General features: G+C 60.4%; 2 protein-coding genes across 4 annotated transcripts; one reads left to right on the forward strand and one right to left on the reverse strand.

Annotated features, from left to right (window-relative positions):
• Nucleotides 1–186: 186 nt before the first annotated feature.
• Nucleotides 187–5148, reverse strand: TUBB4A (tubulin beta 4A class IVa). Its single transcript, XM_008252902.4, has 4 exons — nucleotides 4934–5148; nucleotides 4339–4447; nucleotides 4140–4250; nucleotides 187–1579 (listed from the first exon to the last, which is right to left on the reverse strand). The coding sequence occupies exons 1-4, from the start codon at nucleotides 4988–4990 to the stop codon at nucleotides 522–524; spliced, it is 1335 nt and encodes a 444-aa protein (XP_008251124.1). The 5' UTR covers nucleotides 4991–5148; the 3' UTR covers nucleotides 187–521.
• Nucleotides 5149–11939: 6791 nt separating this feature from the next.
• Nucleotides 11940–26334, forward strand: TNFSF9 (TNF superfamily member 9). 3 transcript variants are annotated; one of them, XM_089316215.1, is made up of 4 exons: nucleotides 11940–11996; nucleotides 17828–18015; nucleotides 24434–24464; nucleotides 25133–26334. In XM_089316215.1, exons 2-4 carry the CDS (start codon nucleotides 17959–17961, stop codon nucleotides 25585–25587), a joined length of 543 nt encoding a protein of 180 aa, XP_089172341.1. In that variant the 5' UTR covers nucleotides 11940–11996; nucleotides 17828–17958; the 3' UTR covers nucleotides 25588–26334. The 3 variants fall into 3 exon arrangements, with proteins under 3 accessions (XP_089172341.1, XP_089172342.1, XP_051684966.2); XM_089316216.1 differs by lacking the exon at nucleotides 11940–11996 and having other exon boundaries at nucleotides 17698–18015; XM_051829006.3 differs by lacking the exons at nucleotides 11940–11996; nucleotides 17828–18015 and adding an exon at nucleotides 23843–24152.
• Nucleotides 26335–27478: the final 1144 nt, after the last annotated feature.

Consider the following 27478-nt stretch of genomic DNA (forward strand, 5'->3'; position numbering starts at 1 on the left):
GCCTGGCCTCCTAGCCTTCAGCAGGGTGGGTGAGCAGCCCGAGGCCAGGAAGTGGCCCACCCAGAGCGACTTGCAAGAGAGTCCCCGATGCCCCCTCCGGGGAGCCCTCCAGCTCTGGGATCCCATGATCTACCCCGCAGTCGGGAACCCTTGATTTTTGGGCTCAGAACTGAAAAAACAAACTCATTAGCAACACACCAGGCCATGGATGCATTTATTTATGGGAAGTGAGACAGAGGAGTGGGGTGGGGCGGGCTCCCTAACCCCCCTCCCCAAGGCATGGGGTGGGGGGCTCCAGGCCTGGCTCCCACCATCTTCCCACGTTCCCCCCCTTGGCAAGCACAGGGCAGGTGGGAGCTGAGATGACATCATGGGGACACAGAGGCTCAAAGGGGTCAAAGGTGAGGCAGGCAGGCGCGCGTCCAGCAGGGGTGTCCAGGAGTCGGGGTTCAGGCGTCGCCGAGGGAGAGGGGGTGAGGGTCAAGGGTGAAAAGGTGAGCTGGGGGCGGGGCGCGGCGGCCCTAGGCCACCTCCTCTTCGGCCTCCTCCTCAAACTCGCCCTCCTCGGCCGTGGCGTCCTGGTACTGCTGGTACTCGGACACCAGGTCGTTCATGTTGCTCTCGGCCTCGGTGAACTCCATCTCGTCCATGCCCTCGCCCGTGTACCAGTGCAGGAAGGCCTTGCGCCGGAACATGGCCGTGAACTGCTCCGAGATGCGCTTGAACAGCTCCTGGATGGCCGTGCTGTTGCCGATGAAGGTCGCGGCCATCTTGAGGCCGCGCGGCGGGATGTCGCACACGGCCGTCTTGACGTTGTTGGGGATCCACTCGACGAAGTAGCTGCTGTTCTTGCTCTGCACGCTCAGCATCTGCTCGTCCACCTCCTTCATGGACATGCGGCCGCGGAACACGGCGGCCACCGTCAGGTAGCGGCCGTGGCGCGGGTCGCAGGCGGCCATCATGTTCTTGGCGTCGAACATCTGCTGGGTGAGCTCGGGCACGGTCAGGGCGCGGTACTGCTGGCTGCCGCGGCTGGTGAGGGGCGCGAAGCCCGGCATGAAGAAGTGCAGGCGGGGGAAGGGCACCATGTTCACGGCCAGCTTGCGCAGGTCGGCGTTGAGCTGGCCGGGGAAGCGCAGGCAGGTGGTGACCCCGCTCATGGTGGCCGACACCAGGTGGTTGAGGTCGCCGTAGGTGGGCGTGGTGAGCTTGAGTGTGCGGAAGCAGATGTCGTATAGGGCCTCGTTGTCGATGCAGTAGGTCTCGTCCGTGTTCTCCACCAGCTGGTGCACGGACAGCGTGGCGTTGTAGGGCTCCACCACGGTGTCGGACACCTTGGGCGAGGGCACCACGCTGAAGGTGTTCATGATGCGGTCGGGGAACTCCTCGCGGATCTTGCTGATGAGCAGGGTGCCCATGCCCGAGCCCGTGCCGCCGCCCAGCGAGTGGGTCAGCTGGAAGCCCTGCAGGCAGTCGCAGCTCTCGGCCTCCTTGCGCACCACGTCCAGGACGGCGTCTACCAGCTCAGCGCCCTCCGTGTAGTGGCCCTTGGCCCAGTTGTTGCCGGCTCCGGATTGGCCTGATTTGGGGGGGAAGGAGGTGGGCAAGGGAGGGGACGCACGGGTTGTTATGGGTAGCTACCCGCCACTCCCGCCCTCAACCCTGCCTGCCACCCTGGAATAATAATAATAATAAAAAATAATAAAATAATAATAAAAGGGTCAATCACGAATCATTGTAGCTTCACCGTCACCTGCTGGCCAGGAGAATCCAAGTAGAACCTCGACCGAATCAGGTCCCGACTCTGCTCCGAATCCGATCAGCTTGTCCACTTTTCACCCAAAGCCCGACCGCCGCCCCCCCCCCCCCCAGCCCACCAGGCTCTGCTGGACCTGCCCCTCCCCCACTCGCTCTGTCCAGACCACACCAGCAGAGCTGCCCCTCCCACATGCCAGGCTCCTCCTGCCTGGGGGGGGGGGCTCTGCACCGGCTGTGCCCCCCCCTGCCTGGGGCGCTCCTCCCCCAGGACGCCCCAGGCTCCCCCCTCACCTCCTCCAGGGCGTCCTCAGCCCCAGCTGGGCTCTCCCCGCCCACAGCTCTAACTCCTCTTACTTCCCTCTTCCTGGCTTGATTTATCTCTGTAGCAGGGACAAGCCTGCATTTTCTCATGAATCTTGTTTATTCTTTCTAATCTTACTGTGGAATGCACACTGCAGCAGGCCAAGGGTCAGTGTTAGGATATGGGCTGCTATCGTGGTCCACGGCGAATATTTCTTTTCTGCGTGGGCTCTGTGAGCACAGGGAGCCTCCCGCAGCCTGCCCTCCACGCAGCAGCCACTAGAGGGCACCTGTGAGCACCTGCGTCTGGTCTCCTCTCTCTGCCCACAGCCCTCCAAGGCTCCCTCCCTGCTCCACCCCAGCTTTATCTGTGACCTGGGCCCTCTCCTCCCGCCTCTCCCCTGCACACAAGCCTCTGGCTACTCCTTGGAAACATGAGGTCCAGTCCTGCCTCGGGACCTTTGCACGGGCTGTTTTTGCTACCCAGAATTCTTTCTCTCCAGGCTGTCACATGGCTCCCGTCTCAGCCTCAGAGATGCCATCTGACTGCCCCCCATCTATAACGTTCCCTCCCGCTCGTTCTCCACACCCTACCTTTACTTTGTTCTGTGTGGCACCTGTCACTACCTAACCTCCTATATGTACCCATTTCTGTATCTTTCTGCTTGGGTCTGTCCCCACTAGAATGCAGCTTCCTGTGGCACTAGGGCTTTGCCTCGGTCGCCGCTGTGTCGGGCACACAGTAGGCGCTTTCTCCTTTTGGATGCCTCGAACGTCTAAGTGTTGCACATGCCCTGTATCTCTGGAGTTTTGTGTAAATTCTTCTTCCACTATATAGCTGAGGAGGCACAGAGGGGTTCCGTTATGTGTGGGAAGTCACACAGCAAGCAGATGGGGTGGCCGGGATCTGCACCGGGGCACGTGGCTCCTCAGTCCACACTTGGGCCTCCTCCCCAGTCCCCTGCCTTCCAGAGGCCATGGAATCTCGTGGCCCGTGGTCAGCCCGTTGGGCAACCTGTTCAGTCTTTGCAAAGCCGCTGCCTGGGGGCCCGTGTGTGTCTTTAGATCAGAAAGGGATAGCCGCTGCTGGCCCAAGCTCACACAGCTGGTCCCGTCAGTCCCACACTGCAGACTGGGGCTGGGGTGCCGCGAGTTCTCCCGGAAGGGTGGCGGGTGCCTGCTGTCTATGTCTATGCCTGCGCTGCCCGCCTGCCTTTCACACCCTCCCTCCCCTCCACGTCCCTTGGCCAGGCCACGTCCTATGTGTCACATCGGCACTGCTGCTGATACTGATGGTGGTGATGGCTTAGTCCCGTGTCCCTCTGACAGGTGCTGTGCCCTCTGCCCACCTGAGCAGCTTGAAGCCCCGCGGTCCTGACCCCTAATTGAAAGAGGCATAAGAAGGTGAAGCCCCCAGCTGGCTCGATCCGTGGCTAGCTTCAATCTGTCTCCTCCACCAGGGAGGGGGGGGCAGCCGTTGGAACGTGACCCCTGCACCTGTATGCAGTAGGTGTTCACTAATTGTTTATCAAAGGCATCAAGTAACAGAGCTGTCATTTGCAGCCAGGCGTCCGGCTCGGGTCCAAGTCGCTGAATGGAAATGTCACTTCCTGGGGGCATTTAGCCTAGTGGTTAGGACACCCGTGGGCCCCACACCACAGTGCCAGGGTTGGCTCCTACTTCCTGCCAGTGCAGACCACGGGTGGTAGGAGCAGTGATGGCTCGGGTGACGGGGACCGAGCTGGAGTTCCTAGCTCGTGGCTCTGGCCTCAGTCCAGCCCCAGCCACTGCAGGCACTTGGGGGTGAACCAGTGGATGGGGACCCTCTCTCTCTCTCTCTGCCTGCCTGTCTTCCGCTTCTGAAACAAAGTAATACAATGCCACCTCCTCCCTGAGCTCTCTGCTGTACCAATGCCCCCTTAGGGCTCCCATGGCGGCTGGCGGGTCCCCGTCACTGCCCTGTCTGCCGTAGGGCCCTCTGATCACAGCTGACTCCCTGGTGCTGCGAAGAGAATTTTCAGGAAGCATCTGGAAATGGAAGGGACAAGGGGGGCTCCCGTTGTGTCACGCCAGGGACTCACCAAACACGAAGTTGTCAGGCCGGAAGATCTGGCCAAAGGGGCCGGAGCGGACGGAGTCCATGGTGCCGGGTTCCAGGTCCACCAGCACGGCTCTGGGAACATAATTGCCCCCTGCGGGGAAACAGATGGTGGGCAGCCGGGGTGGCCCGTCCTTGGCCGCGCCCGCCCCCGCTCCGGCCCGGGGCCCTGGGGAACGTACCTGTGGCCTCATTGTAGTAGACATTGATCCTTTCCAGCTGCAGATCGCTGTCCCCGTGGTAGGTGCCGGTGGGGTCGATCCCGTGCTCATCGCTAATCACCTCCCAAAACTGGAGAGAGAGAGAGAGCCGAGGGGGAGGGAAGGGTTGGGAGAGGCCAAGAGCTGGTGGCCAGGCCCAGGACCCCTGCCTCGAGAGCCCCGGAGCCGCCACCTGTCCCTCAGGCAGGTGACTTGAGGACCGACAGGGATGGCGGGGATGAGGCAGCAAGAAGGGATAGATGGGGGCGGGGCGGCGCGGTCGGCACCCGCGCACCCCGGCTGCGGCGTGGGGGGAGGGGCGGGGTCTCTTTGTGCGCCTGCAGGGGACAGCGGCCAGCTGTGAAGCCAGCTGTGGCCGGCGGACCGCAGGCTGGGCCCCACCCCCATCCCCCGTCGAGCCTTTGTTTCCAGCCGGGCTCGGTCCCCAGCGCCCCATCCCCCACCATCCCTGGGGCGCTGCTCCCCGGCCCCCCGGTGGGGGGGGAACCCGGGTCCCTAAAGGCCGCGAGTAGAGAGGCTCCGGACAGCTGCAGGAGCCCAGCCCGGCCCCGCGCACCTTGGCACCGATCTGGTTGCCGCACTGGCCGGCTTGCAGGTGCACGATCTCCCGCATGGCGGTGGCGCGGATGCTGGGCGCGGCGGCTGCAGGGGCGCGGACGCGGGGCGCTGCTTGCTGCGGCGGCTGCTGCTGCTGCGGCGGCGGCGGCGGCGGCGGAGGTGGCAGAGGCGAAGCTCAGTCCCCGCGCCCCGGGCGCCTCTATATGCGCGGGCAGGGCGCGCGTCACGCCCGGTCACCGGCCCGCTCCGCCCCCTGGTCCCGCCCCGGGCCCAGGGCGTTGGGACGCGCGCCGGGGGCGGGGGGCAGGGTCGGGATCTGGCTCTCCCGCAGCCTGCGGGACCACGGGGGGGTTGCAGCTGCGGCGCACCAGGGTCCCGAGCGCGCCCCCACCCCGCGGCCGGGCCTGGACGCGCGCGGGTTGCGGCAATGGGGAGTCCCCCGCCGCCACCTTGCCCGCAACCCCCGCCCCGCCCAGGCCCTGCGTCAAGGCGTCTGCCCGCGGGCTCGCTCCCACGCAGACCCCTAGTGGGGCTGAGCCGGGGGCTCCAGAGCTGCGAGATGGCGAGGGTTTCCCTACGGATTTGTCTGGAAGCTGCGTAGTGAGCAAAACCCCGGTTTCCCTTTGGGCCTGTGGCGGGTGGGGTCACTGGCAGGGCTGAGCGTCCAGGCGCCAGATTGACAGCTGGGTTACATATGGGGGCGGGGTGACGGTGGGCCCCTGGGGGCCGCCTCGCTCCCCCAGAAAAACTCTCCAGTGCTGTGACACACCGCCCTTCCTGCCTTATTCTTACAGGCACACACAGATGCCCTGGCTCCCTCCCCAAACGCCTGGACCTCGACTGTGGGGAGGGGCTCCTGGTGTCAGGGGGTAGAACCCGAGTACGGGAGCCCTCACTGCTGCCCCCTAGGGTGCACGTGAGCAGGGAACTGCAGCTGGGAGCTGAGCCCCTGGCCTCCCCGTGGCGGGGAGGGGGTGGTCTTCTTAAACGCCAGGCTGAGCGCCTGCTGCACTTGCAGCTCCTGTTGGCCAAGTGATTTTGCTCCGGCTGCCTGAGTTCCTGGTGAAAAACCCCAGCCGCGCCAGGGCCACTGGGAGGGCCCAGGGAGATGACCCGGAGTCCCTGATACCTTGTGTCTCCTGGAATCGCAATCATTATCGGGGCTGGTTGGGACTTCCTGTGCCGCCCCTGGGGGAAGGCCTCATTCCCAGGACTCCTCCCTCACAGCCCCCGCGGGGCACTCACTTAAGCACTTGTTATCCAGAGGACTTGTTCCCGGAGGTGTAGCAGGTGCGGAAGCCACTGTTGGCCGTGGGATTGAGACTTCACATTGACTCAACATTTGGCAATGTTTGAAGGCATTTTCCGTGTCAGATTTGCGTGTGTGTGCGTGTGTGCGTATGAGTGTATAGGTGTGTGGGGGGGCACCCAGGACACTCCCACCAGAGGACGTGCTGGCCTCATGTCAGAGAGACCGGGGCTGCATCCCATGTAGAGCCAGGGTTCCAGTCCTGGGAGCGCTCCGGACTCCTGCTTCCTGTTCATGCACACCCTGGGAGGCAGCAGTGAGGGCCCAAGTCCTTGGGTCCCTGCCACCCACCAGGGAGATTGTGATTGAGTTCTGGGCTCCTGACTTTAGCCTCTGCCCAGCCTGTGCTGCTGTGGGCATTTGGGGAGTGAACCAGCAGATGGGAGCTGTTTCTTAAAAAAAAAAAAAAAAAAAAAAAAAAAAAAAACCTGTAGGTTGCATTTTGCTATGATTGTTATTTCTAGGTGTGTCATTTAAAAACCATCAGGGCCAGCACTGTGGCGCAGCAGGTTAAAGCCCCAGCCTGCAGTGCCGGCATCCCATGTGGGTGCCGGTTCGAGTCCCGGCTGCTCCTCTTCCAATCCAGCTCTCTGCTGTGGCCTGGGAAAGCAGCAGAAGATGGCCCAAGTCCTTGGGCCCCTGCACCAATGTGGGAGACCCTGAAGAAGCTCCTGGCTCCCGGTGTCGGCTCAGCTCAGTTCTGGCCATTGGGACCATTTGGGGAGTGAACCAGTGGATGGAAGACCTCTCTCTCTGTCTCTCTCTCATTGCCTTTCCTTCTCTCTCTGACTTTCAAATAAAATAAATAAATCTTTAAAAAAAAAAAACAGCTAGGCTAAATGTTCATCCCCAAGTCCACAACTTTTTTTTTTTTGCATATTTTTTTTTGATAGGCAGAGTGGACAGTGAGAGAGAGAGACAGAGAGAAAGGTCTTCCTTTGCCATTGGTTCACCCTCCAATGGTCGCCATGGCAGGTGCGCTGCGCTGATCCAAAGGCAGGAGCCAGGTGCTTCTCCTGGTCTCCCATGTGGGTGCAGGGCCCAAGGACTTGGGCCATCCTCCACTGCACTCCCGGGCCAAAGCAGAGAGCTGGCCTGGAAGAGGGGCAACCGGGACAGAATCCTGTCCCCTGACCGGGACTAGAACCCGGTGTGCTGGCGCCGCAAGGCGGAGGATTAGCCTAGTGATCCACAGCGCCGGCCAAATCCACATCTTTATTGCAACTTCTCTCAAGAAAATTGTTCCATTCACAAAATTCCTTCCAGTTGTGGCAGTTCTCCAGGCAAAGTGGACTGGAGATAGATCTAACTAAAGACTATCACCTCTCCTTCCAGCCATAAGTAAGGAAACTCCACAGGACACACTTGCCTGGGGCATTCCTGCACGCAAGAGCTACTCCGTACCCGCTGAGCTGTGGCAACAGGTCTTGGTATTAGACAGTATGGCTGTTAGTTTTTTTTCTTTTGATTTTCATTTATTAGACCAAGAGAGAGATGGAGAGATTGTCCATTCACGGGCTCACTCCCCAAACGCCTGGGTCGGGCTGAAGCCAGGAGCTGGGAGCGCAGCCTGGGTCTCCCACGTGGGCAGCAGTGACCCAACCCCCAAGCCGGCTGCCTTCCAGGGAGCTGGAGCAGAGTTGGAACTCAAACCCAGAAAGTCTGGTCTGGAAGGCGGGGGTGCCGGGGGCGTCTCAATGGCCCCAAATGCCCGTCCCTCGGCATACAACTGCTTTTCTGTCCGAGGCCAAGGACGCTCACTTTTTCACGTAAGGGGAACACTTCATGGCTTCTCTTTGGCGGCTGGGAATCGCCAGCATCGCTGCTTTTGCACTCCGGGGCCCTTCTGAAGTAAAATAAGGGTGACCTGCACGCAAGTCCTGGGGTGCCCTGACAGTCCAGCTGGTGACCGAGACCCAGGCGGACAAAGGGGTGACTCAGTGGGACAGGGTGTGATGGCCTAAGATGTCATCAGGCTGCTCAGAATGTCACACCACTTAACACGCTGTGTGTGTCTGGAATTTTCCATTCAGAGCTTTCAGAGATCACGTATCTGAACCTGCAGGAAGGGTACCTGTGGGTGAGGGCAGGCAGACCACTGCGTCTAAGTGGGTTCTGGCTACCCCCAATCCAGCTTCTTGCTGGTGCATCCCGGGAGGCAGCAGGTGATAACCCAAGTGCTTGCGTCCCTGCCACCCACGCGGGAGACCTGGATGGAGCTCCCAGCTCCCTGGCTTCACCCTGGCCCAACCCCAGCTGTCGTGGTCATTTGGGGTGAGAACCAGCAGATGGGAGAGTTCTCTCTCTGTCTCTGTCTCCCTCTCTCTCTATCACTCTGCCTTTCAAATAGATAAATCCTTAAGAAATAGCGCATGCAGCATCCAACGGCTTGAGTAGCTCAGGTAATTATGGGATGCAGACGGCCCTGGAGGAGTCAGTGGAACCCCCTAGCAGGGGTATTGTCGACGGGGTGCCGTTCTGCCTCCCAGCCAACGCCTGCCAACGTCTGAAGACGCCAGGGATCCTGGACTGGGGGATGGGACGCACATCGGGTGGCCGGAGGCTTGGGGGGGGGAGGGGGAGGGCTCTGCCTCGTGTCCTGCTCTCACGGCAGAGGCACCACACTCGAGTGCCAGCGCCGGTGACAGCCAGGGGGCAGGGTCCTGATTTAGATGGCTGAGGTTATCACCCAAAGTCACGACTGACACAGGGAAGCGGGGCCCTGATGGGGAGGCGCCCCACACCCACACCTGGCAAATTCAGGTCAAGACTGTGTGAACCCCCAAGGTGGCCTTAGCTGTTTTCTAACACATGAAAAAGAATGGACGAGGAAGTGGCCCTGCTGGCGGGGGGTGGGGGGCTGCTTTAGGAGATGGGCTCTGTTCTGGAAAAAAAAGAGGAAGGGGGCTTTCTGTGCCACCAACAGGGTGGGGCTGAGTCCGGGCGGGCGTGGTCCTGGACCGGCACCCCTGGGAAGGCGCAGCTCCCTGGGGAGCAGCCAGAGGCCCCGTGGCACAGCAAGCTCCGGGCTCCCCACGGCCCAGGAGGGCAGGAGGAGGAGGATGGTGAGCAGAGGGGCAGCCTGCTAGTGTCTGGGGCTGCTGGGCCCTGGCCCTGCCCAGCAGGTGATGTAGAAAGCTTGCGAGCATGTAGGGGACAGGGGCAGGTGCCGTCACCGGGATCCCTCCCTGAACGATGGCTCCTGGGAGGGGGACTCTGACCCCAGGGTGCAGCAAGTGTCAGGTTTGCTCTCAGGTGAGCAGACTCACCTTGGTCCCCAGGCGCCCCCTGGCATTCACCTACCACCCACAAAGCCATGGGGCTCCCTGCAGGAACCCTGTGCCCTGGGGGTAGTGCCTACTGTCCAAAGTCAGGACGAAGCCAATGAGCAGAGCTAGGGATAGCAAAATGAACTGGATGGTGGGCCAGAGGGGCTTGGTCTTCTCTCCTTGGGAGCAGGCCTGCACGCAGAGCTAGGTACCAGGATGGGGGTGGGGCAGTCCTGCGAAGATGGGGACTGCATTTTTTTTTTTAAACTGCCCATGTGTCAGAGCCAGGCCGGCCGCGACCTGAGACGGGACAGGTGTGGGGGATCTGGGAAGAGGCTGCCGCTAGGATTTCCCGAGCAGTCAACTGAGCTTGTGCAGGTGGCCCAGCACCCCCACTGCTTCCAACCACACTGCCTTGGCCTGGCACAGCCACACAGGAGATGGGCTCCTGACTGTGAAATGCAAAACAGGAAACAAACCCTCCACAACCCCCGGCACGATCAGAGACCAGGTTCATCTACTTCCGGGACACAAGGACAATCAGGCGGCTGCTTGGGAGCTGCAGGGTGACATCGGGCCACGCTTCCCAGGACAGAATAGTCCCCGACACCCAGGCCATCCCGCTCGTGAAACTGACCGCCCTTCCACGGGCCAGTGACACCCAGCCGAAGGCCGCGGCCTCTGGGTCGCGTGTGCTCTGCCACTTCCGCCTGGCCTGGGAGCCCAGAGTCAGTGCCCACCTGGGGTCTGTGCTCCCTCTCATCAGTGGGAATATTCAGGGTGGACCCCGTCACCAAATCCTGCTTTTAAGTGCCTGTCTGTTCATGTCTCCACCTGTCAATCAATCCACAGTGGCAGGAGCCAGGGGCTGTGCGCCCGCCCATTCCACAGATGAGGGCACGGAGGCCCAAGGAGGTTCGGTGTCACCCCCAAGGTGTCACACACCCTTTCGGCCAGGGACGGATGGGGCCATCAGAGCCCCCGCAATCCTGGTCAACAGCCTCACCTCCTTATCCCTACAGGATGCCGAGGTTACTTTGTTACTTATTTTTTTTTCTAAGAGAAAAGTTTAAAAGGCTGCAGTCATTCAAATGGAGTGGAAACTGTTGCAATTCAGTGCTGGTCAGCTGCCCCGGGGCGGGCCTGCCCTCCGTGGAGCTCTGGGCTGGCTCCCAGGCCAGCACTGTGGTATGTGTGCCATCTTTGTGTCCCCGGGCCTCCGGGTCTCTGGCTCTTTCCCGAGGCTCCTCTCCCTGGCCCTTCCCTGCACCTCACTGCCCAGGCCTCATGGGGCCGGTTTCCTGTGCCCTGGCTTGGGTGCAGCGCGGCTCTGGGCACGGCTGTAGGCCGGCGGGGGCCTCTGCAGCTGTGCGGAGAGGCAGACAGAGGGCTCCTACACGGGGTGGCTGAATGAAGCCTCAGAGGTTTTCAGAGGGCTGAAGCCCTCCCAGCCCCAGGAGCCGTGCCTGGCGCTGCTGGCACCAAGCAGGGGGTGGCAGCCGGCGGACAATGGGACATTCTCTGGCCTTACCACGTGCGTGCCCGCCTCCTGCCAACGCTCAGCCCTGGATACATCCACAAGGAGGGATTTCCTGGGAGGCGGCGGGCGGGGAGCAGGGCCAAGGCCAGGTGGCCGGGGTGGGGGAGCTCCCTGCTCGCCCCACCCTGTCCACCCACTCGCTTGGCCTTGAGGCCGGCATCCGGGTGCCCGGTGCAGGTGTAGTTGGTGCCTGAACTGTTCTCCCGGTTGAAGGAGGCGGGGTCCGGCAGGGAGGTGGGGACACAGGCGGCCTGTGGTCCTCTTGGCAATGCGGGTCGGAGGGTAGCCGGCCATGGCGCCCAAGATGGAGGCGCCCAGTGGCTCGTACCCCATGGCCAGGCAGGTGCTGGTGATGGCCGCGGGGCCTGGCTGCAGGTGCTGGACACCGACCATCTCTCCCAGGCTGACCTGCGGGGCGTGTGGCTGGGGGAGGGGACGACGGACGGAGAATCCGCCCACCATTTGTCTTGCACAAGCGCCTGTGCTTCCTCCCTAAGGAAAAGGGCCAGCCGGTTCCCGCTAGATCAGGCATTTCACCACGCACAAACGGGAGACTTCGCTCACGGGCCGCACCTCCTACGGCAGCAGGCCTGCTGTTTCACCAAGAAGAGGGCTAAGTGGTCTGACGGCAGACAAGGGCGGGACTTCCGGTACCATGCCTGAAAGGGGCGGGACTTCCTGTTACACCAGGAAACGGGCAGGGCATCCCTCTCTTTTATGTAACATATACGCAGTCTCCTGTCAGATAGCTAGAACATGTGAGCAGCGTCCTATCCCATATCCACAAGGGGCAGGAATTCCTGTTACAGCAGGAAAAGGGGTGGGAAGTCTCACTGATTTATGCTAGACATGGGCGGGATTTCCTGTCTCCTATCTGAAAGGGGGCGGGACTTCCTGTTTCACTGGGAAAAGGGGCGGGGCATCTCCCTGTTCTTCCTCCATGGTGAGCATGACTTCCTGTTGCACCAGGGAACGTGGGCTAACTTCGGGGATTTTCTTTGCAGAGATACCAAGACAGAGGGAAAGATATCTTCCATCCAATGATTCACTTACCAAATGGCTGCAATAGCCAGGGCTGGGCCAGGCCAAAGCCAGAAGCCAGGAGCCCCATCCGGGTCTCCCAGGTGGGTGCAGGGGCCCAAGCACAGGGGATGCTGGTGTCCCAGACAGTGGGTTAACCCACTGTGCCACAACGCCAGTGCCGAACAGCCTCCTGAGACGCCCTCATTCCATCTCAGAGTGCCAGGTTCAAGTCCCGGCTGCTCTGCTTCTGATCCAGCTCCGTGCTAATGTGCCTGGGAAGGCAGTGGAAATGGCCCAAGTGCTTGGGTCCCTGCCGTCCACGTGGGAGACCCGGATGGAGGTCCTGGCTCCTGGCTTTGGCCTGGCCCAGCCGTGGCTGACGTGGCCACTTGGGATGTGAACCAGTGGATGGAAGACCTCTCTCTCCTCTCTCTCTGCCTTTCCTTCTCTCTCTGTGTAACTCTGACTTTCAGATAAATAAATGAAATTTTTTTTTTGACAGGCAGAGTGGACAGTGGGAGAGAGAGACAGAGAGAACGGTCTTCCTTTGCCGTTGGTTCACCATCCAATGGCTGCCACAGCCGGCGCACTGTGGCCGGTGCACCGCGCTGATCCGAAGCCAGGAGCCAGGTGCTTCTCCTGGTCTCCCATGGGGTGCAGGGCCCAAGCACCTGGGCCATCCTCCACTGCACTCCCTGGCCACAGCAGAGAGCTGGCCTGGAAGAGGGGCAACCGGGACAGAATCTGGTGCCCCGACTGGGACTAGAACCCGGTGTGCCGGCGCCGCAAGGCAGAGGATTAGCCTAGTGAGCCGCAGCGCCGGCCTAAGTGAATCTTTTTCAAAACAATGTTTTCAATCTGCATGTGCGGGTGGGGACCTGGCAGCTAGGGAGGGACATGCATGTAAGTGCAACACAGACCCAGCTGCACACACATACAACACGTGCAGCCAGCCGTACACCGGGACATGCAACGGGACACTCAGAGAGACCCAGACACACAACCCAAAGACAGAACCTGCCCACAGACACCAGCACTGGGTGTGTGTGGGGGGTGTGCACTCGCACGGCGGGCATGCGAGCCCTGGGGCACCCCCCCACTGGGTAAGCGCACACAGGCCCTGGGGCTGGGGGCTGGTGGGGAAGGGGCTCAGCCTGCATCAGACAGAACACGTCCAGAGTCACCAGCGTTTTGGTGGCCTGTGCTGGGGCAGGGCCATGGCCACGTGGGCGGGGGTGTCCACCTGGATGGGGCCACGCCTGGGAGAAGCGGCCGAAGCACCCGCAGCCCCCTCTTCCTGGTGGGCGTTGCTTCGAGACACTAGCAAGGGAAGTGGGATTGGGCGGGGCCCGGGAGGGAGATGGCTGGGAATGGGCGGAGCCTGTGGAGAATGACAGGGAAGTGGGCAGGACCTGGGAGGCAGATGGCTCGGAAGTGGGCGGGGACTAGGCTGAATGACAGGGAGAGTGGGAGGGACTGAAGAGTGAACAGGAGCCGGGAGGCTGAACCTGCGGGGCGGGGGGAGGCTTGGGAGACTGACAGGGAAGTGGGCGGGGACTAGGCTGAATGACAAGGAAGTGGGCAGGGCCCTGCAGACTGACAGCTAGGAAGTGGGCGGGGCCGCGAGAGAATGACGGCGGACGTGGGCTGGTTTGGGAGCCCGGGGTCCCCTCTGGAGCGGTCGGGCCCACCTTTTTCTTGGACCCGCGGGCCTCAGCGCTCCTGACCTTGGGCAATCCCTGCGCGGTCACTTTCCGGCCGAGAGCAGGGGCTGGGCCGGCGGGGCCCTGGACTCTGCGTCCAACGGCCGCCCCGCCCCCTGCCCTCGCCGCGCCTCATTGGCCGGGCACGGCCCCTGGACTTGGCGGGTCTCCCCCGGGTGCCCGGAGCCGGGGCGGGCGGGGGTCCCTGTGCCCCGGCGCTCCTGGCTTCCAGCGCGTCCTGCCTCCCGGATCTCTGTTCCCGCAGCCAGGGCCCCTCTCCCCCTCTCCCCGCCCCCCAGGGCGCTTTCCCACCTCCCGGCCCCGAACCCTCCGCACCTCGGCGCCTGCACCCCGGGGACTCCTGTGGTCCCGCGCTGAGGCTCCGGGTCCGCCAGAGGGCGTCCTGCGCCCACCCTGGGCGTCGCGGGATCCAGACTCGGGGCCCCCAGAAAGAGCAGGTCTCCTCGGGGTGGTGGTGGTGGGGGGTCTTAGGCGGTCTTGCGGCTGGGGCATGGGCCCATCGCGGTGGGTGGGTCTTGGCTTGTCCTCTGGGTAGAGTGGGTGCTGGGTGGTCTTGGGGTGGGACCTGGGTCTCCCTATGTGGCTTTGGGTAGTCTGAAGGTTGGTGCCTGTTGTGTGTGTCTTGGACTGTGTGTCCCTCTGTCTTTGTGTGTGTGATTGTGGCTGTGCACCAACCGGGTGCCCACGCTGTATCAGTGTGATTTTGTGCGTGCTTGGGTTGTGTGTCCGAGTCCCCCACATGTGTGTCCGAGTCCCCCACATGCGTGTCCTGGCACGGGGCCCGCTCTGGTGCCCGTCCTGGGTTTCTGTGGTGGAGTCTCCGGGTGGCAGCCTCGGGGTGTGCTGGTGTGCGTGGGAGCGTGTGTCTGTGGGGCCATGCTCTGTTCATGCCCCTGATGACACACCCTGCGCCTTTGTGTGTGTGTGTGTGTGTGCATGCGTGTCTGTGGACTTCCTTCGGTTTCTCCCAGTGTGTGTCTTTTTGTGTCCTGTGTCTCTCCAAGGGGCTGCCTCCCATGGTGGCTGGGAGAGCCCCTCCCGGAGCAGGTGGCTGGCTTCCCAGCAAGGAGCTGGCTCCTCCTGCCCCTAGGAGGAGGGGTCCTGGTCCCCTCCCCGGTCTGCCTGGGTCTTCCCCATCCCTGGCTCCCCCGCCCCCAGCAGGGGAACACCACTTCCTGCCTTTGATGTCACGGGTGCTAAATTTTCCCTTCTTCCAAACAGCCCTCACCGCCAGTTTCTGTTTGGGTGTGTGTCTTCTTGGTCATGATTCTGCGCTTCACATTAAAAAAAGAAAGAAAGAAAAAAACCCGAATGCATGGAAAATGCATTCAGACACAATTATATTCAGTAAAGGGCTCACACCCTCTGGTCCCTGCCCTCCCCCGTTTCGGTTCACCTTCCAGAAATATTTAAACCAAGAGATCTGGGTGCTGAGGAGGGAGCCGGCGTTCCAGACACAGCCCCCTGCGTCTCGCTGGCTCTGCCCGTGGCTGGAGATGGTTACTGACCCAGGGCTGCTTCGGCTCTGAGAGCAGCAATGTGCTTTGTACTGGCTGTTGAGGTCACTTCCACTCTGAATGACCTGGCCACAGACACCCCGCCCCTCTGTCTCTCTGCAAGTTGTTTTTTTTTTTTTTTTTTTTTTTGACAGGCAGAGTGGACAGTGAGAGAGAGAGAGACAGAGAGAAAGGTCTTCCTTTTGCCGTTGGTTCACCCTCCAATGGCCGCCGCGGCCAGCACGCTGCGGCCGGCGCACCGCGCTGATCCGATGGCAGGAGCCAGGAGCCAGGTGCTTTTCCTGGTCTCCCATGGGGTGCAGGGCCCAAGCACCTGGGCCATCCTCCACTGCACTCCCGGGCCACAGCAGAGGGCTGGCCTGGAAGAGGGGCAACCAGGACAGAATCCGGCGCCCCAACCGGGACTAGAACCCGGTGTGCCGGCGCCACTAGGCGGAGGATTAGCCTAGTGAGCCGCGGCGCCGGCCTGTCTCTGCAAGTTTTTGGACCTTGGTGGTGTCCCCCCTCCCCCCGCTGCCTTTCCAGGTGCATTAGCAGGGAGCTGTATGGCAAGTGGAACAGCCAGGGACTTGACCGGAGCTCCAATATGAGATGCCAGCCACGGCGGGCAGAGGCTTAACCCGCTACACCACAACGCCGGCCCGGGACTCCATGATTCTGAATGACAGTCCCACGAGCTGGTCCCATTTCATAGATGGGAAAACCAAGGCACAGACAAATAGAGGAATGTTTCCACCCAGGTCCTGGTGCGGCTAGCGAGAGGCAGAGCTGGGATGGGAAGCCGAGGGGGTTCGGTTTCCTCAACTGGAAAGAACACCCATGCGCATCTGGTTTCGGGGCCACAGCTCCACCTTGGAGGTGCACAGTCCCCGATGCCACACAGCTGAGTTGCTTTGCACAGTTGCACCTGGCGGTTGGCGTGCCCACAGCCCACGTGCACACTCTCACGTGGGAGGGCTGTTTGGCCCCAGGGAGACCTGGACCTGCTCTTTCCAGGGACTGATTTAGGTGACGTCATCCCTCTCTGCCCCCTCCACCTTCCGCAGGTGTGGATTCCCACAGCTCAGTTCCTCCTTCCTGCAACACCCACTGCGCGCTTGGCGAGCCCAGCTGAGCCAGGACCCAGGCCCCCTGAAAGTCCACCGATCCAAGCGCCAGCTCCGCTCTGGCTGCTCGGCTTCTGATCCAGCTCCCTGCTGGTGGCCTGGGAAGACAGCAGTGATGGCCCAAGTGCTCGGGCCCCTGCACCCACAGGGGAGCCCCGGATGCAGTCCCTGGCCCCTCCCCTTCAGCCTGCCCCTGGCTGTTGTGGGTACTTGGGGAGTGAGCCAGTGAATGGAAGATTCTCTTTCTCTGTTTCTCTTTTCTACTCTGCTTGTCAAATAAATAAATCTAAAAAGAAAAAAGAAGCAAATGTGCTAGTGATATGAGGGGTTCTTCAAAAAGTTCATGGAAATTAGAATTAAAAGACATTTTGAGGGGTGAACAACTATTGAAATGGATGCACAGGTTTTTATAATATTCAATGTTAACTTTTTGAAGTCCCCTATTTTTAAATAATTTTATAATTTATTTGAAAGGCAGAGCAATGGCGGCGGGGGGGCGGGGCGGGGAGAATGAGAGCTCCCAGCCACTGGTTCAGTTCCCAGATGGCCATAACAGCCAGGACTGGGCCAGGCCAAAGCCAGGAACCAGAACTCTATCCAGGTCTCCCACGTGGGAGGCAGGGACCCAAGCACTTGGGCCTTCATCTGCTGCCTCCCAGGGTGTGTGCATTAGCAGGAAGCTGAACTTGGCAGTCAGAGGTGGGACTGGATCTCTGGCACTCCAATCCAGGGTGTGGGTGCATGCATGGACTTTGAAAAATTTTGTACACACAAATAAACTTCTCTTCCCATGCCATTTCCACGAACATCTTCAAGTCCCCCACATATCTCCTCCTCTCTCCATCAGAGTGGAAAAAACGTTTGTTCTCCAAGAGAGTGGGAGACAGGGGAGCATCTGGACGGATGGACAGAGCTGAGAGTGAGGGCCCATGCTGGAATCAGGAATGTTCACCGAGTCTGGGCTGTGAGAGTTGGGATTGAGACACAGGTGTGTGCATTTGGCACCGTGGTCTTATGCACACAAGCCAACGTCCCATTCAGAGGGCCTGGGTTCAAGGCCAGCTGTGCCTCCCTTCTGTTCATACCCTGGGGAGGCAGCAGGTGATGGATCAAGTCCTGGGTCCCTGCCACTCATGTGTGAGACCCAGATTGTGTCTGGTTTGCTGGCTTTGGCCTGACCCAGCCCTGGCTGCTGGGAGTATATGGAGGAGCCCTGTCTGTCTGTCTGTCTGTCTCTCCTTCCCTCCCTCCCTCCTTCCCTCCCTCTCTCTGTCTCTGTCTCACACACACATACAGCATTCAGGACAGAGGATGAGAAGGTGCTTGGCCAAGGAGTCTGACCAGCCAGGAGGACGGACGGATGGATACGCCCAAGGACCCCCCTCACTGGTGTCTCCTACCCAGAAGCTGCAAGCCCCCGGCCAGCCTGTTTATTGCAAAGCCCTGACCCAGGACAGACCACAGCCTGAGAATTGCCTAAGCTGACAAAAGCCACAGAAAGAGGAATCTGGACGACTCTGAGGTCACTTCTGCAGATGACCCAAGTGAAGTGCCTGTCCCCGCTTGACACCCCAGCTACATCACCCCACGAGGTACGTTGTAAGCAGAGACCAGGGCTGGGCCAGGCTGAAGCTGGGAGCCAGGAGCTCCATCCAGGTCTCCGACGTGGGTGGCAGAGGCCCAGGCACTTGAGCCACCACGGCTGCCTCCCAGGGTGCACATGCACAGGGAGCTGGGTCAGAAATGGAGCCAGGATTCAAAGCCAGGCTCTCTGGCACCAGGTGCAGGGGTCCCATGTGGCCAAAAGCCTGCTGGGGCTCTCCCAGATTTCTGCACCTGCTCCTCTCTGATTCTGCTCAGGTTTCACGTGTTAAGCGGGGGAGGAGACTGTCACAGGGTGGATGGCAGCTTGTGGGAGCCCAGTCCTCTTTGCAGAGAGTCTTGCTAGGCCACAGCTGGGAGCGCCGTGACGTGGGTGTGCTGCGGTTGGGATGTCTGAGCCAGGCAGCCCCGCCCACCGTGGCGTCACCTGCATCACCCTCCCAGCACCCGTCCCAGTGGGAGTCACACCTCTGGGCTCAGCAGTGAGGGTGAGCTGAGGCTCTCCTTTCCCTGCCCTTTGCGAGGGGGGTGGGTCTCAAGGGAGAGACTCCGCAGGGAGATGTTGAAGGGGACAGCACCTCTGTCTCCACCTGGGGGCCCCTCTTCTGCCCCTGAGGTCAAGTGAGCCGCCACCTCCTCCAGGAAGTGTGTCTTGATCTAGCAGAGATCATCCACAGGAGTGGGTTTCGTGGGCTAGTGGCAGACAAGCAGGTCCCACGTCAGAGCCATTCCTGGCTCCCTGCTGGTGCAGACCCTGGTGGGCAGCAGTGAGGGTTCAAGTCCTTGGGCCCCTGCCACCCACATGGGAGACCCGGATGGAGGTCCTGGCTCCTGGCTTTGACCTGGCCCAGCCCTGGCTGTTGTGGCCATTTGGGCAGTGGACCAGTGGCTGGGAGCTCTCTTTGCTTCTTGCTCTCAAATTTAAGAAATTTATGGGGTCAGCACTGTGGCATAGAAGGTAAAGCCACTGCCTGCAGTGCTGGCATCCCATATGGATGCCGGTTCGAGTCCCGGCTGCTGAACTTCTGATCCAGCTCTCTGCTATGGCCTGGGAAAGCAGTAGAAGATGGCCCAAGTCCTTGGGCCCCTGCACCCATGTGGGAGACCTGGAAGAGGCTCCTGGCTCCTGATTGGCACAGCTCTGGCCATTGCAGCCGGTTGGGGAGTGAACTAGTGGATGGAAAACCTCTCTCTCTGCCTCTCCCCTCTCTTTCTAACTCTGACTTTCAGATAAATAAATCAATCTTTAAAAAAATTTAAGAAATTCAAATCATCTCCCGTTGCTGTGGATTGGTTCTGAGATGAGGAGCGTGGTGGGGGCAAGAGGTGTGAAGTCACCACACAGACCCTGGGAGTCGGGTGAAAGTGGGCCAGAGGTGAGCAGCCTGCAGACTCCTTTATTTCAGTTGGTACAACAGCTTATATAGCCAAGACAGCCAATCCGGTCAAGGGGCAGTTTATGCCCCAACCAATCACAGCCTGTTGCCAGGCAGGCTCCGTTGCCAGGTGGGTTTCAAAGCCATTCCTGAGTAACTGATGCTGGCTTGCCAGTGGCCATCTTAGCATGGTCTTCTCGTTCCACCACATTTCCCCCTTTTCGTTTATTTTTGAGCATCGGGAGGCATGATTCTTGGCCATACCATTGTTGACCCCGTTTTCATGTGGTCTCCGTACGCAGCTGTGCCTGTCTTAGGTTGTCCCCCAGGGGATCTTACCCATCATTGACTAACCAGTGCTCAAATCCAGAGACCACAGGATTGCTTGCTCAGATAGGAGTAAGAATGAGGAATAATGGTTATCAGGAATGGCATGACCGCACACAGGCTGTGGGCCGTTTGAGTGGCTGACCAGAGCTAGTGGGGTACAAAACAGTAACAGATGTAGCTATGGGCAGTTTCTCAGGGTAGGATGATAGGGCAGGTGCATCTGCTAAGAAGGTGGACTCTCAGTCTTGTTCAGCTGGTTCTGGTTGGCTGTCAGTTGCAGGCTTGATGTTTCTGGCTGGTACCCAAATGGGCTGTCCCACATTTTCTGGAAAGACACAAGCATACCCTCGACCCTTGGTTAGCAGAAGCCTTTCTAAGGGTGTTGGAATCCAGGGCCTGAATTCTGTGTCCACTTAGAGATTAACGGCAAACATGTAGGTGGGATGGGGTCTAGCAGCTGCCCTGAGAGCCTGGGGTGTCTGAGTACTGCCACAAATGTGGGGACCCTCACTGGGTGCAGATGGGATGACCTCGCATGGGTTATTGTCTCGAAGTCCTCTAAATTCATCCCACGGGTGTGTGTGGGGTGGCTGACTAGGCATTGCTACCTTGTTTGCTGCATTGTTTGCTACTTTGTTTGCTACATTGTCATTTTCACTGTCCGAGCTCTCTCTCCCTAAGTCATCAACTGTTGTCTGTGAGACAGGGGCCTGGAGTGTCAGGCTATTACCACTCACAGATCCACTATGTTTGATAATCTGCACGGGATTCTGAGAGGGGGGTATCTTTCCCATGTCTGAGCATTTAAGAGCGGCATGGCACGCCAACTCTAGCCAGAGGAAAGGCCCCCACAGCACTGCTGCCATAACAAAGCAAATTCCTAGCACCTCAGCGGCTGATGGCATTCTGCAGGGGTTTCCCTACGTTAGACAGACAGATAGTGGTGTATCAGGTCGTACATATGTCCTGTGCTTAGTGGGGGACTTCCTTGATTCGTTAGGTCAAGGCCCTATGCCCACACGGTGTCTTCGGGGCGTCACCTCTCTCGGGTGAGGGAAGATGACTTGGTTCCGAATTCTGGGGTGATCAGTCCCTTGTGTGAATTTGCCGGGCGAACCGAAAGTAAAAGGAGGAGCCGAGAAGCGACGTACGCCTCAGGGTGGTGTGTGCCTAACCTGGGGTCACTTAGACCGAGGGCAAGGACAAGGAAAAGGGCATAGGAGGGGGTTCTGTGCTCACCCTCACAGAACCAAACAGCACACAAAACACCGAGGGGCCTTCTTGCCGAAATCAAGGGGGACCTCGCCAAGTCCGACATGCTGTCTCTCTCTCGTCACGTTGGCGCCAGATGTTGAGGTTGATTTGTTCTGAGAGGAGGAGCATGCTGGGGGCAAGAGGCACAGAGTCACCACACAGACCCCGGGAGTCGGGTGAAAGTGGGGCAGAGGCGAGCAGCCTGCAGACTCGTTAATTTCAGTTGGTACAATAGCTTATATAGCCAAGACAGCCAATCCGGTCAAGGGGCAGTTTATGCCCCAACCAATCACAGCCTGTTGCCAGGCAAGGCTCCGTTTGCCCTGTGGTTTCCAAAGCCATCCAATCACAGCCTGTTGCCAGGCAGGCTCCGTTGCCAGGTGGGTTTCAAAGCCATTCCTGAGTAACTGATGCTTGCTTGCCAGGGGCCATCCTGGCATGGCCTTCTTGTTCCACCAGTCTCCTTCCCTCAAGATCCCTGTAACACATCCCCAATCCCCCAGTGTCAACTTTTTAAAAAAGATTTATTTATTTGAAAGGCAAAGTGACGCACAGAGGGAGATAGGTAGAATATATCATATATATATGAATATATATATGATATATAGGATTCATCTGTAGTGATATAGGTAGATATCTTCAATCCATTGGTTCACTCCCAAATGCTGACAACAACCAGGAGCCAGGAGCTCCATCGGGGTCTCCCATGTGGGTGGCAGGCGCCCAAGCACTTGAGCCCTCACTGCTGCCTCCCAGGGTGGACATTGGCAGGGAGCTGGGTGGGAAGCCGAGTAGCCAGGATTGCAACGTGGGACGCGGGCATCAAAGAGCCACAGTGCCAGCCACAGATTTGCTTTCAGCAAATGCGTATCTTAGCTGCTTTCCACTCTCAGGGTTGGGCTGCGTGGCTTCAGTCATGGCTGAGCCTTGGTGGGGGTGGCCCTCCTGGGTTCTGCTTCCTACCAGTCATCCGGGGGTCTCTGCTGTGGTCTCCAGGGGGCCTTTACTTGGGAGGAGGTGTGAGCCGAGACACGAATGGTGAGCTGGTGTCCATGTCTGGGGAAAGAACCTCCCAGATGGGGGCCAGCAGGTGCAACGGAGCCAAGAGGGCATGAAGGCGTGGGCCGTGGGACTTGAGTGGGACGAGGACATTTCTGGAGAGCTCGGTCCAGCCCCTGCTGGCTGGGCCTCCCCCACCCTTGATGGTGGGGCTGAGCTGGGGAGCAGCAGTAGGTGACAGCGATAAGGGCCAGGCTGCTGTGCCATTTCACATTTTGTTCCGTTCCGGTTGTGCCAGCTCCCATTCACGACTGCTTTCTGCCTCGTTCCCCAGGGAGCCCCAACCCAAGATGTAGCATGGGGCTGGCATCTCCAGGTACTTGTTGAGTCAAACCCCCCCACCCCACCCTCAATTGCACAGGCTGCTGCGGGGGTGGGGGGCTGCCATGACTCCCCTCCTGCTGCCAGACACATTCTAGTGGGAAAGGTGCGGGCCAGTGTCTACCCCCTGGGGCACCCAGGGAGGTCAGGCTGTGCTCACAGCCCAGGGCTTTCCCAGGGCTGCTGGGCTCTCCATTGGGGAGGTTCCTCTTTTGGGGCTGCCTGGCCTCTCTGCACCCTATCTGCTCCACCCCCCGCTGGGCCACAGCAGACGGGAAATCCGAGTTTCCTTCGACAGGCACAAGAGCGGCCTTGTCCTAAGTGGGGAATTTCTATACCTGGACTCCCCAGCCTTCTGCTTGTGGGGTCTCCAGGGACTGCTGACGGGAAGCATTCAGGGAGTGGGTGGGGGTGGGCCAGGGAAGGCTGCGGCGGTGGGGGGGTCCCAGGGAAGGTGATGTGGGTGTGGGGCTGGCCTGGCCTTTAGTTCCACTGGGGACAGGCAGTTGGGGTCTGACTGTTCTGGGCCTCCCTGCAGAAGTCATGGGTTTGGGGGAGTCTCAGTGTCTGGTGGAGGTTGGGGTACAAAGGAGAAAAGAGGGAGAGAGAGAGAGAGAGCGAGCTAGAGACACAGGGAGAGACAGAGAGAGAGTATGTGTCATAAAGAGGTGGAGAGGGGCTGGCACTGTGGTGTAGAGGGTAAAGCCACTGCCTGCAGTGCTGGCATCCCAAATGGACGCCAGTTTGAGTCCCGGCTGCTCCACTTCCAACTATGGCCTGGGAAAGCAGTAGAAGGTGGCCCAAGTGCTTGGGCCCTTGCACCCTCCTGGGAGACCCAGAGGAAACTCCTGGCTCCTGGCTTTGGATCGGCCCAGCTCTGGCGTTCGTGATCATCTGGGGAGTGAACAAGTGGATGGAAGAGTTCCCTCTCTCTGCCTCTCTGTAATTCTTTCAAATAAAGAAATAAATCTGAAAGAAAGAAAGAAAGAGATGGAGAGAGCCTGCCAGAGAGGAGAGATAGAGAGCCAGAAACGGAGAGAGACAGAGATAGAGAAAGTCAGAGAGAGATGGAGAGAGAGAGCCAGAGATGTAGAGAGACAGTAGAGAGAGCGAGAGAGCCAGAGACACACAGAGACAGAGAAAGCCAGAGAGAGAGAGAGTGCCAGAGATGCAGAGAGACAGAGATGCAGAGAGACAGAAAGACAGCAGAGAGCGAGCCAGCCAGGGAGACAGGGACAGAGATGGAGAGACAAGAGGGGCCGGCGGCAGAGCGAGCCGCCCGCGGAGACAGGCGGAGGAGGAGGTGCAGGGCAGGAGGCTGCGGGTGGGATGAGCCGCCGACCGGCTCGAGGCGGCCGGAGTCAGACAAACTGGAAATCAAAGGGCCGAGCGGGAACCCAAAGAGCCGGCGCGCGGGGAGGAAGGTCCCTAGGGGCGGCGCCGAGGTCCCCGGCCCGGCCCCCCGGAAAGCCGCCTTCCGGGACAGCATAAAACGAGGCGCGCCGCCCGGGGCCGCAGTCCCCGCGCCAGCCATGAGCCACTGCCCAGCCGCCGCTCCGGACCCCGAGGCCCCGTGGCCGCCCGCGCCCCCGGCCCGCGCCTGCCGCCCGCTGCCCTGGGCGCTGGGCGCCGCGCTGCTGCTGCTGGCCGCCACCTGCGCCGCCTGCGTCGCCCGCACCTGGGCCGCGCCCGGCCCGGCCCCCGGCCCCTCGCGCAGCCCGGGACTCGGCCACGACCCGGAGCCCGCGCCCGACGCCCGCGCCGGGCTCCGCGACTCCCCGCGGCAGGTGAGACGCGCCCTTCCCCAGCCCGGGCCCCGACGGCCGCTTCGAGGGCCCCGCCTCCGCCCGCGGAGAGCCTCGTTTTCCTGCGAAGCCAGCGGGGAGACCCCTCTTCCCTGCCCGGGACCCCCGCGGGACCCGGCTCCACTGCCAGGCGCCGGGCGGTCTCTCCGCTCCCCTCGGAGAATTCCTGCTGGGCCGTCAGCTCCGTGCGCGCTCCTGACGCGTTGTGGGGGCGCGGGGCCGCGGGACCCCCACTCATTTCGCTCTTTCCCGCCTCTTTGCAGGGCCAGTTCGCGCAGCTGGTGGCCCGGAGTGGTGAGTGAGCGGCCGGCGCCCCCGCCCTGGGGAGGGCCTGAGAGGCGGGGGGGGGGGGGGAGGGGAGGGGAGGGGAGGGGGCGTCCCTGGACAGCGAGGACCAATCCGCCCCTCCCGTTCCGAACCAGGCCGTTTCACCTCCTGGATCCCCTGCCCGCTGCCCTCACTTCCGCAACTCCAGCCCCAAGACCCGAGCCCTCCTCCCGGCCCGCCTTCCAAAGACCCCTCCTCCCCCGCTACCCTTCTAAACCTCCCCCTCCCATCCTTCTTCCCCCTTCTGGAACCTCTTCTCCCCTCCCCCGCGAGGACTCAGTCCCCCCACCCAGGTCTCTAACTCACCATCCCCTCCCTTTCCTCACCCCAGCTTGCCCCACCCCTCTCCAAAGCCCCTTGTTCTCCTCCCCAATTTCTCGCCTTCCCCTCTCCCCATCCCTCCCCCTGTCCAACTCCTCCTCCCTCCCCCTTCCAACTCCCTCCTCCCCTCCCCTCTCCACCCCATCCTGACACCACCCCCCCACTCCAGGAGTCCCTGTCCCCCCTCCCAGCCGCCTTCCTCCCCCTGCCTTCCTGCATGGCTCTCCCCTCCCCCACTCCCCGTGCCCCCTCCCCCGGGCTGCGATCCACCGGGCGCCGCCCCTTGGCTCAGCACCTCCTCCCTCCTCCCGCAGTGCTGCTGGACGACGGGACCCTGAGCTGGCACAGCGACCCCGCCCTGGCGGGAGTGTCGCTGTCCCCGGGCCTGAGTTATGACGAGGACACGCGCGAGGTGGTGGTGGCCGAGGCCGGCGTCTACTACATCTTCTTGCACCTGGAGCTGCGGCGCGTGGTGGCGCGCCAGGGCTCGGGCTCCGTCGCGCTGTCGGTGCACCTGCGGCCGGAGCGCAGCGGCGTCGCCGCGCTGGCCTTCACCGTGGACCTGCCGCCTGGCTCCTTGGAGAAGGCCCCGGACTCAGCGGCCGGTTTCCGGAGCCGCCTGCTGCACCTGGGCGCGGGACAGCGCCTCAGTGTCCACCTGCACGCGGAGGCCGAGGCGCGCCCTGCCTGGCAGCTCGCCCAGGGCGCCACGCTCTTGGGCCTCTTTCGCGTGGCCACCGAGGCCCCAGATGGACACTCCTCGCCCTAGCCCGGGGAAGCCCGGCTGGGTGCCGCCTGGCTGCGCAGAGATGGGGCTCCTGCCTCCTTCTTTGGCCAGGGCCCCTGGTGCTGGGGCCAGTTGCTCTACCTCAGGGGGCTGGGGCAGGGGTCCGGGCTGCAGACCCCTCCTCCTCCTCCAGGATTTTCTCCACCCACTGCTGCCCTGAGTTGGACTTCGATATTTATACTGAGCATGAGCTCAGACAGTGTACTTTATTATATTAATCCATTGTACTGTATTTGTATTTATTTAGCGTCTGCTATGTGCCAGACCAACAATCGCGTCTTATTTATGTTAATGCGTGAGAAATAAAGACTCATTCTCGGAGCCCTTCCTGTCATTGCGGGCCAGTTGTTGGGGTCAGCCTAAGTTTGGACCACGCTTCATTTTCTCATCCAACTGCTGTTTATGGCGCTGCTTTAAGTGCTGAGAACTGAGGGCTCAGTGCTGTGAACCAGACAGACCCAAAACCCTAGCCCAGGGTGCAGTTGTGGCACTGCAGGCGAAGCCTGTTCGGGAGCCCCGGGTTCTCTGCTTCCAATTCCAGCTCCCCGCTAATGTGCAGAATGGCCCCGCCTCCCGCAGGGGAGACCCGGATAGAGCTCCTGGCTCCTGGCTTCAGGCTGGGCCAGCTCTGGCTGTTGTGGGCATCTGGAGAGTGAATCAGTGGATGGAAGACCTCTCTCTCTCCCCTCCCCCCTTGCTTTCCAAGTAGATGACTAAATAAACATAAGAAAAAAAAAAAAAAAACCCCAGGCCTTGTAGAGTCTTGGTCCCTTATGTGGGTGTGAGTGTCTATAACTTCACAATGAGTTTGTGCGACCTCACATTTACCAGGGTTTTCCGGAGAGATGGAACCAGGAGGACACACTCCAAGATGTTCGTGGATAAATGAAATGATGTTTTTTTGGTGCAACACAATTTGAATCCAGGTATCTTCTTTCTCCCCATAGTTTGCATTTCCATAAACTTTTGGGAGACCCTTGTCATTGCTTGGTGATGAGCCAGAGGGGGTTTAGTTAGGAAGATGGGCTCAGGTTACTGGGGAGGCTAGGTCGTGCAAGAGGCGGGCACCTGCAGGGCGCAGGGCTCAGTCCACCCCAAAGGTCTCGGAACCGGCGACACCAATGACACAGATTCTCAGACCCTGGGCTGAGGACAAAGAGCCTGGAGTTTTCTGCAGAAGTAAAATTTTTTTCTTATTTCAGAGGTAGGGAGAGAGACAGAGATAGAGGATAGAGACAGAGAGAGATATTCTATCCACTGCAGTGCCAGGCTGAGGCTGGAGCTGGAACTGGGAGCTCCATCCGGGACTCCTGTCTGGGTGCTGGGACCTTGAGCCGTCACTGCTGCCTCCCAGGGTGCATGGGACAGGGGCGTCTTAACCTGAGCCTGGGGTTCTGACGTTGGACCCTGGAGGGAGGGAGGGACCCTGGAGGGAGGGAGGGAGTGGAAGTCAGGATTCCTCCGCCTGCAACAGTTCTCTGGCTGCAGGTACCACCTCCCCCACTCAGCCGGCTGGCCCTTGGGAAATGCCCATCACCCACCCATCCAGTAAGCCTGATGAGTCCCTAGGGGCTCCTGATGGTGACAGAGCCAGACAATAAAATATTGACAAAGGTCATGGCGAGCGTTCACTTTGTAGCAGGCAGAGTTATCTTTGAGACCCATAACCGGCTCTCGTCTTGGGATTTTATTATTTCCATTCTACCAGTATCTGTGCCTGTGTTTGGAGTCATTTACTCCAGTTGCGCCTGTGTGGTGGAAATATTGCGTAATGGCTTTCCACCACCCGTCTCTTTCCAACTGCGTTACGCCTTGAGCCGCCACCCAGAGAGCGACTTCACCAGGGGCATCTGCAAGTGTTCCAGGTCTGTTG

Source organism: Oryctolagus cuniculus, chromosome 16 (genome assembly GCF_051225735.1).
Source record: "Oryctolagus cuniculus isolate XC-2025 breed Fujian yellow rabbit chromosome 16, ASM5122573v1, whole genome shotgun sequence".
Lineage (NCBI taxonomy): Eukaryota > Metazoa > Chordata > Mammalia > Lagomorpha > Leporidae > Oryctolagus > Oryctolagus cuniculus.

Coding starts and splice junctions, on each gene's coding strand:
- TNFSF9 (XM_051829006.3), top strand. CDS start 23,898: ATGAGCCACTGCCCAGCCGCCGCTCCGGACCCCGAGGCCCCGTGGCCG. Junction 24,153..24,433: donor TCCGCGACTCCCCGCGGCAG/GTGAGACGCGCC, acceptor GCCTCTTTGCAG/GGCCAGTTCGCGCAGCTGGT. Junction 24,465..25,132: donor GCAGCTGGTGGCCCGGAGTG/GTGAGTGAGCGG, acceptor CTCCTCCCGCAG/TGCTGCTGGACGACGGGACC.
- TUBB4A (XM_008252902.4), bottom strand. CDS start 4,990: ATGCGGGAGATCGTGCACCTGCAAGCCGGCCAGTGCGGCAACCAGATC. Junction 4,251..4,338: donor CTACTACAATGAGGCCACAG/GTACGTTCCCCA, acceptor GTTTCCCCGCAG/GGGGCAATTATGTTCCCAGA. Junction 1,580..4,139: donor GCCTGACAACTTCGTGTTTG/GTGAGTCCCTGG, acceptor CCCCCAAATCAG/GCCAATCCGGAGCCGGCAAC.